The sequence below is a fragment of the Sus scrofa genome, chromosome 6, assembly GCF_000003025.6.
Source record: "Sus scrofa isolate TJ Tabasco breed Duroc chromosome 6, Sscrofa11.1, whole genome shotgun sequence".
Taxonomy (NCBI): Eukaryota; Metazoa; Chordata; class Mammalia; order Artiodactyla; family Suidae; genus Sus; species Sus scrofa.
In genome coordinates this window covers 149,045,310-149,063,478 of record NC_010448.4, presented here as the reverse complement: position 1 = coordinate 149,063,478, position 18,169 = coordinate 149,045,310, and the positions used below count along the sequence as shown (strand labels likewise).

Genomic DNA, 18,169 nt, shown 5'->3' with positions numbered 1-18,169 from the left:
GACTTTCAGTTCTGTTCCACTGATCTATATTATCCTTATGCTGTTACCATACTGTCTTGATTACACAGTCTTCATTTTATAGTTAGTTTTCAAATTGAAAATGTGAGTCCTCCAACTTTGTTCTTCATTTTCCACGTTGTTTAGTTATTCCATATCTCTTACATTTCCATATTCTTTTTAGGATTAGCTCATTAATTTCTCTGAAAACCCAGCTGAGATTTTGATAGGGATTGCTTTAAATATGTATTTCAATTTGTGGAGGATTGACGTCTTAGCAAGATTTAGTCTTCCAAACCTGTGAACGTAGAATGTATTTCCATTTATGTAGGTATTTTTAAATTTCCTCATCAATGTTCTGTGGTTTTCAATGTATAAGCTCTCACTTCTTTTGTTAAATTCATTTCCAAGTATTTTATTCTTTATGATGCTTTTGTAAGTGGAATTGTTTTCTTAATTTCATTTTTATAATGTTCGTTGCGACTGCATAAAAATACAATGAATTTTCTTATATTGACCTTGTATTTTGTACTATAAGTTTTTAGTGAATTCCTTATGATTTTCTATATACAGGATTATGTCATCTATAAATCATGATAGTTTTATGTCTTCCCTTCAAATCTGGATGCCTTTTATTTCTTTTCCTTGCCTAATTACCCTGGCTGGATCCTCCACTACAGTGTTGAATATCAGTGGCAAGAGAGCACATCTCTTCTTGCTGACTTGAGGGGGAAATCATCTAGTCTTTCACTATTAACTATGATGTAGTTGTGGGATTTTTATAGATGGTTTTTATTTGGTTAGGAAGTTCTATTCCTAGTTTGCATGTTTTTATCATGAAAATGTGTTGGATTTTTGTCAAATGCTTTTCCTGTGTCTAATGATATGATCATGGTTTTTTTTCCCACTTTATTTTATCAATATGGTATATTACATTGATTGAATTAACCTTGCATTCTTAGGATAAGTTCCACTTGATCATGACATATAATCTTCTATATATACCACTGGCTTGGGTTTGCCAGTATTTTGTAGAAGACTTTTTTTTTTGGTCTTTTTTTTGTCTTTTTTAGGGCTGCACCCGCGGCATATGGAGGTTCCCAGGCCAGGGGTCGAATTGGAGCTACAGCTGCCGGCCTACACCACAGCCACAGCAACACCAGATCCAAGCTGCATCTTCGACCTACACCATAGCTCACAGCAATGCCAGATCCTTAACCCACTGATTGAGGCAGGGATCAAACCTGCATCCTCATGGATACTGGTCGGGTTTGTTACCACTGAGCCACGACGGGGAACTCCTGTAGAAGACTTCTGCATCTTATATTCACAAGAGTTTTGGTCTGTAGTTTTCTTTTTTGTGATGTCTTTGTCTGGTTTTGGAATCATACTTAATCCCTGCCTCATGGGATGAAAATGTTCCTTTTCCACTTTTTGGAAGAGTTTATGAAGGACTGGTATCCATTCTTCTAGAAACATTTGGTATAATTTACCAGTGAAGCCATCTGTTCCTGCACCTTTCTTTGTGGGATCTTAAAGACTCACAGGGCGAGCAGTAAATTAGGAGTATGGGATTAGCAGATACAAACAACCACACATAAAATAGATAAGCAATAAGAATCTGAAAAAAATATATAAAATTAAATCACTTTGCTGTACAGCTGAAACCAACATAATGTTTTAAATCAACTATACTTCAATTTTTTTTTTCTTTTTTTGGCTGTCCTGTGGCATATGGAGTTCTTGGGCTGGGGATAAGATCCAAGTTGCAGTTGTGACCTCTGCAGCAGCTTTGGCAGCACCAGATCGTTTAACCCACTCTACTGGGCCAGGGATCGAACCTGTGCCCTGGCGCTACAGAGACACCACTGATCCCATTTCACCACAGCAGGAACTCTTATACTTCAATTTTTTAAAAAGGTGACTAATTCAATTTCTTATTATAGGTATATTCAGACTTTTTGTATTTCTTTTTCTTTTTGGCTGCACCCATGGCTTGTGGAAGCTCCCAGGTCAAGGATCGAACTTGTGCCACAACAACCACCTGAGCTGCTGCAGTGACAATGCCAGATCTTTAACCCACTGCCCCACAAGGGAACTCCAAGACTTTCTGTATTTCTTGACACAATTTCAGTGGTGTGTCTTTCTAAGGCTATATCCATTTTATCTATGTCATCTAATCTGTTGCCATACACTTGTTCACAATAGTCCCTTAGCATCTTTTTATGCATGGTAAGGAGTGGTGCTCCTTTTTCATTCCTGACTTGGGGAATTTGTACATGTTCTCTTTTTTCTTTGGCCACTCAAGCTAAAGTTTGTTGGTTTCATCAATATTTTTACAGAACCAACTTTTGGTCATTGGTTTTCTCTATTGTTTTTCTGTTTTCTGTGACATTGATTTTGGTTCTAATTGTATTATATATACCTTTTCTCATGTTTGGGTTTGGTTTACTGTTTTTCATCTAGTTTCTCAAAGTTCAGATTCAGGTCGTTGATTTGAAACCTTTAATTTTTACATAGCATTCAAATCCCTCATTTATATGTATATCCCTTGTACCATTTTTAAGCAGTATTCCATAAGCTTTAACATACATGTTTTTTAATTTAGTTGAAAATATAGTCCATTTCTTATGGTTTTTTCTTTGATTCATGAATTATTTAGGCATGTGTTGTTCAGTTTCAGATATTTGAGGATTTCCTCAACTTCTTCCTATTTTTATTTTCTAACTTAATTCTGATGTATATGGAAACTATACTCTGTATTATTTCAGTATTTTCAAATGTATTAACTTTGTTTTGTTAATTCCTCCTTCACTTTTGAAGGGTATTTGCCAAAAAGAAAAAGAAATACAAAAAGTCTGAATATACCTATAACAAGAAATTGAATTAGTCATCTTTTTAAAAAATTGAAGTAGAGGAGTTCCTGCTGTGGTGAAATGGGATCAGTAGCTTTAAGCCTACTAATTCGTGCTGAACTAGGTCAGCCCGGGACCTTACTTGATGATGACCAGATTTATAACGTAATCGTCACAGCCCACGCCTTCGTAATAATCTTTTTTATAGTAATACCTATTATGATCGGAGGATTCGGCACCTGACTTGTACCTTAATAATCGGAGCACCGGTGCAATTTGAATATCATCCATTGCGCTGCCTCATGGCTTCCATATTTCTGATAAGAAGTCACCTGCTAATCTTACTGAGTATAGTTTTCACACACACACACACTTAGTTTTATTTTATTTATTTATTTATTTATTTTTTGTCTTTTGTCTTTTTTTTGTTGTTGTTGCTATTTCTTGGGCCGCTCCCGCGGCATATGGAGGTTCCCAGGCTAGGGGTTGAATCGGAGCTGTAGCCACCGGCCTACGCCAGAGCCACAGCAACGCGGGATCTGAGCCGTGTCTGCAACCTACACAGCTCACGGCAACGCCGGATCGTCAACCCACTGAGCAAGGGCAGGGACCGAACCTGCAACCTCATGGTTCCTAGTCGGATTCGTTAACCACTGCGCCACGACGGGAACTCCCCACACTTAATTTTAGATGCCTATTAGATACCCAAATATAGATATTAAAAAAGAGAACTTGAATTTATGGGATAAAATATATTTTAGAGTTTGTTTAAAATGACAAGAATTCTAGCATATCTTTTAACACTGATTCAAGATCCTAATATCATGACATTTCAGTCAGTCTCATATTTCTTAAGTTTGAAACTGTCATTGATTTCTCTTTAGAAATTTTCATTCCCTACTAAGGTTGACTTAGATTTTCCCTTTGGAGGATACTTTCAGGCTGTTTACACCTGTTTGTAAGCCTTCCATCCTTCCCACCCTTCTATCTGGAATGTTCACTGCATCACTCTCTTTTCAGGTCTTACCAATTCTCTAATAATATAGCCATCAAAGCATCTTTCTAGGTTCCATTTCTGTCCTACTTCCACTATGAACGTCACTGACTTTTTCTCACTGCTTGCTTTGTACGTTTCCTTAAGCAGCTTCATTGTCCTTGTCTGGCAGGTCCTTGAATCAGTCTTCAGTTATATGGTCCAACATGGTAGACACTAGACACATGTGGATTTAAGCTCAGTAAAAATAAATAAAATTAAAAATTCAGCTCCTTGGTTGCAGCAGGCACATTTCAAATGCTCAGTAGCCACAGTGGTTAGCAGCTACTCTTTTGGAGTACCAGGTATAGAATATTTCCATCATTGCAGAAAGTTCTGTGGCACAGTGCACTGGTCTAAAGAATATTGACTGCTATGCAGTTATAATAAATGGAGTCATTTCTGCTACTCATTTTGGTATTTAATAAAATATGACTTTGTGATTTTATTTAACTAGTTCATGCATTCCCCTAAATTGGAGGCTCTTTGAGGCCGGAGGACATTGTTTTTCACAGTCCCATCTTGCTTCATACTATAGCACTAGCTCATTGAAAGAGTTCCATGAATATTAAATATAACTTTGCATTTGCTGTTGAAATCTTTTTCATAGATGAATTCTTAGATTAACTTAGAATTTTATATCCTATAGGGCTCAGGGCCCTAGAGCATGCATCCAACCCTGACTAGCAATATTATCTGTTCTAGATACCTTTTTCCAGTGCTTGATTGATATGAAGCATAAGATGGAGGTTCTCAGTCTTTGGCTACAGATGGGAATCACTTGGAGAGCTTTAAAAAATACTAAGGCTGGAGTTCCCGTCGTGGCGCAGTGGTTAACGAATCTGACTAGGAACCATGAGGTTGCGGGTTCAATCCCTGCCCTTGCTCAGTGGGTTAACAATCCAGCATTGCATGAGCTGTGGTGTAGGTCACAGACGCGACTCGGATCCTGTGTTGCTGTGGCTCTGGGGTAGGCTGGCAGCTACAGCTCTGATTGGGCCCCTAGCCTGGGAACCTCCATATGCCACAGAGCAGCCCAAGAAATAGCATAAAAGACACACACACACACACACAAAAAAAACCAACAACAAAACAAAAATACTAAGGCCTACCCTAGAAACACTGATTTAATTGGTCTGGGGTGTAGTCTGAGAATTAAGATTTTTTTTAAAAAACCTCCAGATGACTCTAACATTCAGCCTGGGTTGAGATCCATCAGCAGAAGAGATCGAACCCCCAGCTCTCTCCTTCAGTTCTGCTCATTTATAACCACAAATCAGTATCACCAGTACATTTAAATTTTATCTTTTATGTTATTCAATAACATTTTTTTCCCTCCTTATAGTTTCTTACCTCAGTAATCACTATGGTCCTTCTGACACTGATGACTGTCACACTGGATCCTCCTCAGAAACTACCGGACTTATTTTCTGTATTGGTATGTTTTGTATCCTGCTTAAACTTCCTGTTCTTCTTAGTATACTTTAACATTATAATCATGTGGGATTCCAAAAATGAAAGAAATCAGAAGAAAATCAACTAGCCTTATCCCCAAAGAAATGTGAAAATGTTAATAGTGCTACAAGATTTTATGAACTTTTTTGCTATGAATAAATAAAATTATTTTGAGAACCATGGAATTTTAGGAAAGGAAATAATGAAAAGTCATTGTCTACACAAAATAAATGTATATGAGGTCCAAAGCAATGGAGGCTTTTTATTTTCTAACAACTGAGTGGCTAAGAAGTATTGTAGATTTATTAAATTCACAGTTATTCAAGTGAGAAAATAAGAGAAAAATGTCCTTAATACCAGCATTTATGTAGGAAATATATTCTATAATTTGTTGCCTTGAAAAAAAAATCTGCAAATACAATGAATTTTAATGGGAGAATTTAACCCTTTCTTTTTGAAGGAAATCACTAATTTTTGTATTCAGATTTAGTTTTTCTTACATTTTAGTTTTTCTTACATTTTCTTATGTTCATTCTTTAAAAATTATATCTCAGGGATTAAATGTGTGATAATCTTTTTTTTTTTTTTTTTTTTTTTTTGCTTTTTAAGGCTGCACTTGCAGCATATGGAATTTCCCAGGCTAGGAGTTGAATTGGAGGTGTAGCTGCCAACCTACACCACAGCCACAGCAATGTCAGATCCCAGCCCCATCTGCGACCTGCACCACAGCTCATGGCAATGCCAGATCCCCAACCCACTGAGCAAGGCCAGGGATCGAACCCCCATCCTCATGGATACTACTCTGCCACAACAGGAACACGCAATAATCTTTTAAATTGCCATGAGAAGACAATTTAAACTGCTTAAAGTTTGAATATGCCTTACTACATGTGCACATTAGAACTTTTTACAAGGTAGAGAGATTAAACTGTTCTTATTTATTTCCAAGAGCTCTGATATACTTGAATGTAATTAAACAATGTATTTTCCTGAATTTAAATCTAAGTGAGTGAAGTCTCTTTAATTACTCATGGTCATTAGTTCTGAACTTTCAGGATCATTCTTTTTAAGTTACTGGGGTTCATCTTTCTGTTCTCTGTGGTTCAAGGTTACCACTGCCATAAACATTGATCCATATCATGCTGCATATTAATTTAGCCCTGTTATTACTTTATCACTATAGTAGAAGTCCATCTATTTTTATTTATTTATTTTGGTCTTCTTAGGGCCGTACCTGTGGCATATGGAAGTTCCTAGGCTAGGGGTCGAATCAGAGCTGTAGCTGCCAGCCTATCCCACAGCCATAGCCACACCAGATCTGTGACCTGCACCACAGCTCACCACAACACTGGATCCTTAACTCACTGAGCAAGGTCAGGGATCAAACCCATGTCCTCTTGGATATTAGTCAGGCTTGTTACCATTGAGACACAATGGGAACTCCATAAGTCCATCTTTGCTATAGTGTTCAACTGGTAAAAATAATTTATTATAGCCATGTTGTAGTTACTCATGTAAAGCTGTGTTTTCTTTAGTCTCTGTAATAAAAATAAAATAAATCATTTTCCCATCAACCCATGCTTTTTAATGAATACATTTCTTTAATAAGATAGCCATTAAAGCATATTAACTAAGTGGTGGTATATTTTAAAACAATGCAAGCAAAACACATATACACACATAAAGGAAATTTGGTTCTAGACACAGTCAAAGGCTGATGCAACAAGGTATATGTTTTTAGGTCTGATGAAGGAGGGAAGTGGGTTTAGACAAAGCAAAAATCAAGAAGTATTTCTTTCTCAAAGCAAATGTGCATAAAGACTCAAAGGGCAGGTCAGCACAGAAAAGCAGCCTTGAGTCACTGCCGAATCAGCAGGAACATCGCTGTCCATGGTCACCATCTGTAATCACTGTGCCCAGATGTCAGCATCTTGGCTGCCTGGCTGGTGTAGTCTTACTTTTTTTATTTTTTGTAATAGAATACTTGAGTTTAATACAGGATGGTGATTTAAATTGATGATGAGGAAGTTCTAATTTCTAAATAGTTGGAATGGAGAAAAGTTATTTGAAAATGAAAGTATTATAAATATTGGTAAAATAGAAACACATATTCAAGGTATCTTATAGGCAAATTCTAAATAAAAACATTTCCAGATCTTTTAATCTAGTGATATGGAGTTACATTGTAGCTTTAATGGAGACTTGGAGCAATTATCTCAAAAGTCAAGTATCTCTTATCTATTAGAAACCAGTTTAAGAAGAATCCACTTTGAACTCTGAGGGATTAGGTACCAAAATAACAAAAATGTCCAGTGATGAATTAAGATCCCAGAAATAGGCAATTCCAAAGCATTTCTTTCAGCTACATTCACAACTATAGGGATATTTTAATAAAAATGCTTAACTTACACAAAAATATTAAAGATTTCTGACTTTATTAATCTACCTGTCAAAAAATGATCTAAGTTATTTTCAAGTTCATTTTAGAAGGAAGAGCTGTTTCTGAAAAATGCAGTTTTCTCTGTTGCCAGTAAACTTAGGTTTGCTTCTTAAAATGAAGAGAATAGTGTGTATGTTCATGTATCAAATATGAGGCAACAGAAGTCATTTTCCCTTGAAGCCTTAGGGAGGGGAGAAAAATCCCCGATGTAGCATTCTGTCTAAATGATAAACCACAACTAAGTGAGTGAAACATTTACAAAAGTCAAGGCAGCCAAAGGAGCCTCTCTGTTCAATAGAAAGAGAGTAAGAGATGGATAGGATGTAACTAAATAATGGTTGGAGTAACACAATGGTTTCAAGTCTCAATTGGTCTCTCTCTTCTGTTATGTTCATTGGAAGATCAGGGCCAAGTGTATCCCCCTCCTTCTGTTCCTCCCTCCCACCCCATATAAACATTAGTTTTGTGAGTGGATCTTTCTGCTTTGTCCTTCATGTGGCCTCCAAGGGTGATAAAGCGAGAGTCATCCGATCTACAATGAAGAGAACTGGGAAATGATTCTTAGCAGACCCAGCTGTTCTGAAAGGCAAAACTTAGTATATCAAGAGGTCAAACATACAGTAACTGATTTAATAGCATTAAGCACATAGCTACATAACTTGGATTATGTATGAAACCAAGCTACTTCTTAACCCTTCATTTTCTTAACATAGTTTTCTTTATGTGTTTTCGCTTACAATCTAAGGTAATTATCCATTTTGGTATATTTTAGGTAATGTTCTATTATGAGGACTCTTCACGAAGTATTATTATTTAAATAGTACCAATAAAATCACTAGTGAAGGAATTATTAATTAACGGGGTTACTGTTTAGTATCATTTCAATTAGTAGTTTTAAAAAAACTCATTTTAAGAGGTGAATCTGAAATTTCTCTAAAAGAAAAAAAAAGTTATTTTCAACCTTAATTTGTTAAATTTTGTTAAAGATTTTTTCATATGGTGTTTTTATTTTCATGTTACAGTGAATTAAATGACATGCTAATATCTTATATAAGTTTTTTCAAGACTTAGGGTGAGTTCCAAGGGAACAGTACTTTTTTTCTTTGCAGAAATTGTCAAAGAAAAGTACAGAAGTTTTTTTGAAAGTGCTATCAAGCGATATTACACACTCCGTGATTCCCTCTTCCCCTTTATTTTATGGCAGCACAAGCAGGTGATGATACAAGACAACACCATAAAAAATTAGAAATATAAAATAATCTTCAAAATAATTTGAAGGGGATCACATATTGCCCATAAGGTAGGTCTTTTCTTTAAATTTAGTAGTCTGTAGTTCAACTTGAAAACAACTTCCTGTTTAAATGTCTGTACTGACAAATGCATTCCAATATTTTTAAAAGATGTGAAAAATTTAAAACTTTGAAAAAATACATTTTTTCTCTACAAGTGTAGGAAACACTAGAATATAAGGAAAACTCTTCCCTGAGGTAGTAGCTCCACAATAAATTTATAGATAAAAATTTTTAAGTTTTAAAAAGAATCTAATTTATGTGTGTATGTGTGTGTGTGTATGACTTTAAATGGGAAAACTGATAACTAATTCCACTCACCATTAGATTTAGTTTGAGTTTTAAAATATATAGCTCTACCAAAGATGCCATTTTCATAAACACCTTGTTAAATCTGTCCGCAAATGCTAAAAGTATATAGAAGTATATGTGGTACAGAATATAAGTCAAGATCCTCTTCTATATGTTGGCTTACTTTAAAGAGTCAAGAAGAAATGTATTATTTACATTGAGATTATCCTCTGGTGTGTGTAGAAAGTTTAAATTAGCTGCAAGAAATTTTATCTAGACATGCACCTGCCTGGTGCTATGATCTGGTATTTACTGGGCAGATTAATTACAAACATTTCTTCTGTTCCTTTAAATATGATATCAGGCAGATACAGAAGTTGGCCTTCATAGTGAGTGCATTTCTTCTAAATGCCTGTGGGATGTAAAAGACGATTATTAAATCATCAAGAATTTGTTTCCAAATTAACATACATCTCATATATAACTTAAGAAATGATTTAAACACCCATTTACGATGTAATTTGGTACCTACTTTAGTTAGACACTGGTAATCTCTCATTTGTTTCTTTTTTGAGTCTTCAAAGCAAGATTCACCTTCACAAATAATTGTCAATATGACTGCTCTGACATGGCATTCCTCACTTTATGTGAAGATGGATATGAGATTCTGCTGAGAGAGTTCTAAAATTCCAACATGACCTACTGAAAACGCCAAATCTTAATATGCCTTTTGTCTCTAAGCCTTCAGGGCCTTTCAGCAGGTGTTTCCTCCAACAGCTGCCCCCCCAAAAAAGAGACAATCTTTACTGACATTCCTATTCAGAGTATGTCCCTCTGGGGACTCCTAGTGGTGGTAGAAGTTCTTGTCTCTTTGGCCTTAGGGCTCTTGTGTGAGAGGAATCCTTTGAAAAAAGTAGCCAATGGCAACTAATAGCATGTATTCCCATGGGGCATGTGAACACTTAACTTGCTGAAATACCTTTTCCTCGCTTATACCGGCAGCTATGCGTGAGTAATATTTGGTGGGCCCCTATTCATGACAGCCTGCATATATTGTCCTACAAGAAGAGAGGTTGCCAACTTGACAACCAACTTTTGCCAACTAATTTTGAGTCTGGTCTGCATACCTGTAGTAGATTTTAAGCATTCTAGTGTTAATATCCTTATAGGTTACTGATACACATCAGAACTAATGATAATACTGTGGAGTAGAGGAAGAGCCATTTATTAAATTGTTACCACGGGTAGGTACTTTTTAATACAATCTACGGGTAAATATCATCAGTCCCATTTTATAATTAAGGTTTTGAGTGCCTTGTTTAAGGCCACATAGCTAAGTAGACAGACCTGTTGCTGGACAATTAATCCAAATCCCATTCTCTGTTAAAATGCCAGACCCTACAAAGAAGTCTCATCAATTGATCATGGCTGCCAGGACAGTTGTGTAGAGAAAGATGCTGAGGCCAAATGCAGGATCCCGCAAAAATAAATACTTTCACCAATGTGATGTACATCATAGCACAAGAGTAGGGAGCAACAGCATAGAGCATGTTGTCTCTACTCTGTCATCCTGGTTCTGGAGATGAATATCTCAGAATACAATGAAAAGAAATTTAGATATAATGATGCAGTTCATGAGCAGTATTAGAACAGAATTCATCCTTCATATAGCAATTACATTCTTTCTAAAATATATTTTGGGTTGTTACTTCCCTAATAATCTTCACTGGTCCATTTCTGTCTGATGAATAAAGTCTGAACCTTATTAGCCTGGTGATCATAGCTGTCAATGATGTGGCTAGAATCTACTGTGGAATCATTCTCATCTCTGCTTTTTTTTTGTTCGTTTTGTTCTCTCCGCCTAGTATGTTTATACAGCCCATTAAAATTACCCATTTTTCAAATTCCAGCTTCCTAGTAAAATACAAAGTTTCCATTACTAGGGTCTGGATGGCCCTCTGTTGGCGATTATGTAGAGTGGAATAACTAGAACTGATTTTAAAATCGTGAACCCTTAAATAATGACCTAATCACTCCATCCTGAGGTGGTCTGTGCTGTGTATTCCTATACGACTGCTTATTCTTCACTTGGTACTTAGAGAAGAATATCTATACTCCTCAGTCTGAAGTGGAAGAAACTGTTAACTCTTCTGCTGCCTGTAGTCCATGGAGGAGTGACAAATTCGACCATCGGAAGTCCAAACAGTAGCCCACACTTGACTAGATATATTCTGTCACCATTCTTACTTAATATTCTTCCCCACTATTTAATTTCCCTTTCACTGTCTACTCTCAAGTCCAGTGGGCCTTTGTGCTTCTTAATTTCATGTTGTAAAGAGACCAGCCCATCCTATCTCATCTGCAGCCAAGCATGTAAGGCATGTCTATGGTCTTTACTGCTATGGAGGCACATGGACATGGGTCTGCTTCAAAGATCCAGCTTTCTCCTCAGGTTCAGGAGAGGGCATGAGTTCAAGATTCAGAGTCAGTGTGGGAGAGAGGAAGTTCCATTTCTGCCTTAGGCACAGACCACATTAGTTCCCCAAGCTTCTACCAGAGGGCCTGCCATGGCGGGGTTTATTACTTCCTCCCCTAATCAAGTTGGTACTTTTTTTTTTTTTTTTTGTCTTTTTTTTGCTATTTCTTGGGCTGCGCCTGTGGCATCTGGAGGTTCCCAGGCTAGGGTTTGAATCGGAGCCGTAGCCACCAGCCTACGCCAGAGCCACAGCAACGCAGGATCTGAGCCACATCTGCAACCTACACCACAGCTCACGGCAACGCCAGATCGTTAACCCACTGAGCAAGGGCAGGGACCGAACCTGCAACCTCATGGTTCCTAATCAGATTCGTTAACCACTGCGCCACAACGGGAACTCCTCAAGTTGGTACTTTGATCCTCATTGGACTCATAATCCTTTTTTGTATTTGCTATTGGCCAGAATCCTGGAAAGAAGGGTCTGAACTTCTATCGCTTAACCCAGCTTGCCTTATATTATTATTGTTTCATGTATATAATATAAATCTATCCTTAGCTCGAATACTAGGTTGGCATTATGCAAAGTACTTTGGGCTTTTGTTTCTTTTCTTTTGTTTTTTTTTATGTGGGGGTGGGGGTTGGCCACACCTATGGCATGCAGAAGTCCCCAGGCCAGGGATTGAACCCACACCACAACAGTAACAAGGCTGGATCCTTAACCTGCTGAGCCAGGAGGGAACTCCAAAGGGCTTTGTTTATAATAGGTCTCACACTTTTGTTAAACAAGTGAATCATCCATACTGTTTCTAGATAAAGTATCTCAGCATCCCCTGCTAACATTAGCAAAAATCATGTTTTCGCCATCCCTTTTCTGGTTTTTGGTCTGTGGCCTATGGTTTGCTGCCTCCTTTATGCATAGTTTCTCCTATTCTAACATGATTTTATAAAGGCTTCACTTTTTAAAGGCTTCCCCCCACTGAACAGTATGGTGGGAGGAATAATCACTGAAGCATGAGAAGGCAGCAGCTGATGTGCAGACAGGGAATCTGGCCATGGTGGTGTTTGGAGTATTGTGACTGCCAGGTTTCTGGGGCGTAGGACAAGATCAGGGTGTTTAATATCCTCCTTTAGTCATACAAGTTGGGCAGCTGTGACAAAAGCATAAAAGAAGAGCATGGAAGAGAGGGGTCTGCAGAAGCCCAGTGTAAAGTAAGTTATAAGCAGGTTTTGAATGGGTAAACTTTTGATGATATGAGAAAAGGTATGCCAAGCAGAAGACAAGAACAAAGATAAGGAAATGAGAAAGGTACTTTCTGAGGAATGTGTCTAGGAATGCATGGCAAAGAGTCTGGAGTGACTAGGGCACAAGGACAAATTGGAAAGGTAAGCTGTGGTCATGTCAGGGAGAGCTCTGAATGCTGGTATGCGCTTGGATTTTACCAAGAATATGGTGGAGTGATACTTTCAAAAACATAATTTGTTCAGTAGCAGGGGAATAAGACCAAAAGAGCAGAGAGGCAGATGACAGTGAGGTTGCAGATAGTCTGGATGAGAGGTGATGAAGGAATAAACCAGTGCAGTGGTCATGGAAAGGAGAAGTAAGCATTTTGGGACATGATAGGACTTGACGGCAGTTTGGATGTAGGAACAGTAAGAGAATTTTAAGGTTTTGAGCCTTATCACTGGATGAATGTAATCCCAAGAAAGGTACAATAGGGTCAGTTTGGGGGGAAATGATGAAATCAGCATATTGGAATAATGAATGGGAGCTGAGATTATGGGTTTATAGCTCAGGAGGTGGGTCACAAATACATTTGGAAACCGTCCGTATACACAAGGTGAGAACTAAAATCAAGACATGGATGAGATCAAGAAGAAAGTGCCCAAAGGGAGAAGAAAACACAGTCAAAAAACCCAGGGAAATGCTTCAAAGGTAGAGTCAAGTTCATTTCACCGTTATTGCTGCTCTTTGTTGCTTCCCAATAAAAGGGAAGTTGACTGAGGGGTCAACCTTAATTCTTTCAAGTTTTTTAAAAGTACTACTTAAATTAAAGATTCAGAAGAACACCCCTAACATGGGATAATCTTTACTAGAATCCATGAACACAATGCTGCTCTCATTACTCTTGTTTCCCAAAAGTTCATTAAGGAGACTGTTGTATACTAAATGTGTATGTTCATTTGTCAAATGCGTAACTGATTCTGTATTTATGATCACCATCTAATAGTTCTCTGTTGGATTTCCATGGGTTAGAAATTTTATAAAATATTCAATCCTGTAATGAATGAATATGTACATGTGTTTGTATGTCTCAAACCAGTTGTGAAAGGTTACTACCACGTTGTGGGCAAAAGCACAGGTCCTGGCACCAGACTGCTCAGGTTAGTATCGTGGTCTGTCTTTTAAGTGATTCTGGGACAAGATACTTCACCTCTTTGTGACTCAGTTTCCTATAAAGATAATAGCTATTTGCTTCACATAAGTTGTTGTGGAGGTTAAAATGGGATATGTATAAAGCGGTAATAACAGTGCCTGGTGCATTGAAAGTGCTCAATAAATGTTGGCTGTTATTATTTTATTTCTTTTTTTGGATGCCCTGGGGCATATGGAGTTCCTGGGCCAGGGATTGGATCCTTTAACCCACTGTGCTGGGCCTAGGATTGAACCTCTGTCCTGGTGCTGGAGAGACACCGCCAGTCCCATTGTGGCGCAGCGGGAACTCTGAGATACCATTTTCAAAGAAATGTATTTTCAGTATAGAATAGAATTTTTTCATCTTGCATTAATTTTTTTTTCTGAGAGAAAGCAGGCAACATCTGGTTAGCTTCTAGGAATCATAATACTGGAGTTCTCCTGTGGTTCAGTGAGTTAAGGATCCAGCGTTGTCACTGCAGTGGCTTGGGTTGCTGCTGTGGTGCAGGTCTGAACCTTAGTCTGGGAACTTCTACATGCCTAGGATTAGCCAAAAAAAAAAAAAAAATTCTTGATATTGGTACCATTAAGTATGGGATAATGTTAGTTCTTTTTTTTTTTTTTAAGGACTGTACATGTGGCATATGGAAGTTCCCAGGCTAGGTGTCAAATTGGAGCTGCAGCTGCTGGCCTACACCACAGCCACAGCAACATGGGACCCAGGCCATGTCTGTGACCTACACCACAGCTCATGGCAACACTATCCTTAACCCACTGAGTGAGGCCGGGGATTAAACTCATGTCCTCATGGATACTAGTTGGGTTCATTACCACTGAGCCACAATGGGAACCCCTGGGATAAGTTTAGTTCTTAATGTGAATCTTCAGTTGTGGGTACACTAAACACTAATACTACATCATGCCTCACAGTGCTTCTAGCTACTATGTTATAGTAAGCTATTTATAAATATATTATTTTACTTGTATTGCTGAATCCACAGGAATTGTTTTGAAGGAAAGGTACAACCAATTAATATAATTAACATGTAACTATTTACTTAATCAAGTTAGCACATTTCCAAATTCACCAACTTGTTATATCTTGTTCAGTCAGATGTGCCTATAGAAACTATAACCTACCTGTTAGTATTTAGTTAACCTATTTTTTTTTTTTTTAGCTGTGCCTGCAGTGCAGGCTAGTGATCAAACCCAATCCACATCAGTGACCAGAGCCACAGCAGTGACAATGCTGGATCCTTAACCCACTGAGCCACCAGGGAACTCCTTAGCTAATTTTACTAAAGGTACTCAATTAAGGATTCTCTTTATACTCACTAAAAAATGTGTTCTCTTTGAAAGCTAGCCTGGTAAGCTCAGCAGTGTTCTTTTTCAATTAGCCTCTAACTGACAGATCTTGTCAGACTCTCCTACTGTTGATAAGGATATATTAAATACAGTTTCAACTAACAGGCCAAAGCTCATGTCCCTATGTTCTTTATAGGCGATATCAAATTTGATGATGTAATTAAAATGTTTCCACCCGAAAAAAAAATAGTGAAATTTGACAAGGCTAAAACTTAATTATAAAGGTGAAACAGTACCTTAGTTTAAAATGGTTTTAAGGAATTCATAGCTTTCAAGATCACATAACTCTACATGAAAGAAAAAAGATTTTTTTTCCAAAAACAGTTTAAAGTAAGTAGTCATAGTATATGATGCAGAATAAATGCTGAATCAAAATGAAATTAAAATAAAGAACCTAAGCATAAAGTTTTATTTTACATTATACATGGTAGCCTTGGGGTTATAAACTCTTGTTTCAACACCCTACAGATTTGCCTGATTCCATTTCAGAATATATATTTAAAAATTGAGGATAAAAACTGCCAAGACACTTATTATAATGTGTGCTTATGCTTTATTATAGTTACTTTTGTGCTCGATTTTATAATCCTGAGGGCAGGGCTATGTCTGTCTTGTTTATTAGTGTATACCCAGTGCTAGAACAGTGCCTGGTTCCTGGTAGGCATTCAATAAATGGTAAACGAATGAGGCTTGTTAAAGAGATAGTAATTTATAAGCTTTTGAAAGTATCTAGATAATTCCTTTAAAAAATTCTCAGAGTGCCCTTTGTTTTTATTCATTCAGTGAACATGCACTGAAGACCTTCTATCCAGGTTCTATACCAGCCCCAGGCTCTGGGGCTACAGTAGAGAGATAAGACTGTTCGCCAAGGAGAAGTGCAGAAAGAGCACAGTAACCAGATAATTAGAACACGCCACAACATGATACATTTATAGACATTCAGACAAGGGTTGTAGGAGCCTAGAAGCTGAAGCAATTTAGCTGTTTACCTAAGTGAGCTAGGAAGAGTTTCAGAGAAGCCTGGCATTAAAGAATGAGGAGGAGTTTGCTAGATGGAAAAGGAAGAAAGTACAACCCAGGTAGGGAGGCCTGAAGTCCTGAAAGAGAGTTTCCAGAGGGCTCAAGCGTATTTTTTGAACTGTGTGAATTAAAAAGACCTTCTATGTGAGGTCTGTGCTGGAGGAAAAAAAAAAATGACAATATTTACTGATTGCCCAAGTCCCGCTCTTTATATAATTCGTTAGGTAACACTATAAATATCCACTTTATTATTACATAGATGTGTTTAAAATACAAAAACCACTTAGAGAATTTTATCTAACACTTTGAAGAGCTTTTCAGACTAAGAGTTAAAGTGGAAAAAAATGTTCACCTGTCAGGTGACATAAAACCAATTTCTACTAAATGTGCCAGAATAATTTTTCTCCACCTCAAGAACAGTTAGTCTTCAGTCTGTTCATTACTGTCTTTTTATAGTATTTTTATTTAATAAAACCTATTAAGACTACCATACAAATCTCTTTACTTATGCTTTTATCTTTTAACTGATCAATTTTTATATTGCTGACATCCCTTCTTCACCATTTGCTCATTTAAAAATTCATAGTATGTGAGATATGTCTCTGGAGAAAATGTCTATAAAATTTGTTACAGCTGGCAAATGTGTATGAGTCAGTGATAGCACATGACTAAATGCTTCACAGAAAATAAAATTTGTTTCTGTAGTAAGCAGAACTGTTTAAATGTTATTTATTTTTATGTTTCAAAGAAAATATATTGTGAAGTGCTGCATTGATTTAATACGCAACAATGTCTGTGTACACGCTGTAGAAGGAAAATTTATGAAACCTTTGCACAACTCCTTTAATTGAATTTTCCAAATCTCTCACCACACACAAATAATCAATATCTTCTGCAGAGAAAACCAGTCAGAATTATTACAGTCTTTCGTTTCAATTTTGTTGTCATCAGCACATACAGAGCACCTGGATATTTGTAATGTCTGATAGCAAGTTATTTACACCTTAAACACATAATTGCTATTAAGTGAGTGCAAATCTATGGTTTAAATTTTTTTTCCTGATTATTTAAAAGACAAAAGCATCATACTTCTAGTAAAGTGTAAAAAATTTAAATGATGGAAGAAATTATTTAAAAGACTTTGAAAAGTAATAAACCAGTTTGTTTTTCCTTAAATTTTAGACAAATCTCAAGTAAGCAGTCGAAAAGTAGCTATCCCCCAAACAGTGATAAATAGTATAAAATAAAAGCATTAACATTATTAAAAGGCAAGTTATGACCCACATAGAGCATATGTGACAACTGAATCCTTATAAAGAGCTGAGGACGGTAGTTGTACATTAATGTGTATTTTGTCACCATAACTAATATCTCTAATTTTTTTATCTCCAGATAAACTAAAAATGTTAAAGCACAGGGGATTTTTTGTTGTTTCTCCTAAAATTCATCATGTCTAAACTTCAAGTCTCAGTGCTTTTATAACTGGAGTATTTGTTTGAAAAAAGATATTGCTTAATGTTGATATAATAGAAAAA

The 18,169-nt window shown here is 36.9% G+C and overlaps 1 protein-coding gene across 4 annotated transcripts in view; it reads left to right on the top strand.

The window, feature by feature from the left end:
• ALG6 (ALG6, alpha-1,3-glucosyltransferase) overlaps positions 1 to 18,169 on the top strand; it is an 86,454-nt gene that overhangs the window by 49,228 nt on the left and 19,057 nt on the right. For 2 of the 4 annotated variants that reach the window (XM_013988885.2, XM_013988886.2), the window contains exon 15: positions 5,231 to 6,340. In XM_013988885.2, coding sequence (XP_013844339.1) covers positions 5,231 to 5,428 — 198 coding nt within the window. In that variant the 3' untranslated portion in view covers positions 5,429 to 6,340. Of the gene's footprint in view, positions 1 to 5,230; positions 6,915 to 8,984; positions 9,081 to 18,169 lie in introns of those variants that run through there. The other 2 variants (XR_002345161.1, XM_003127947.6) reach the window with 2 other exon arrangements.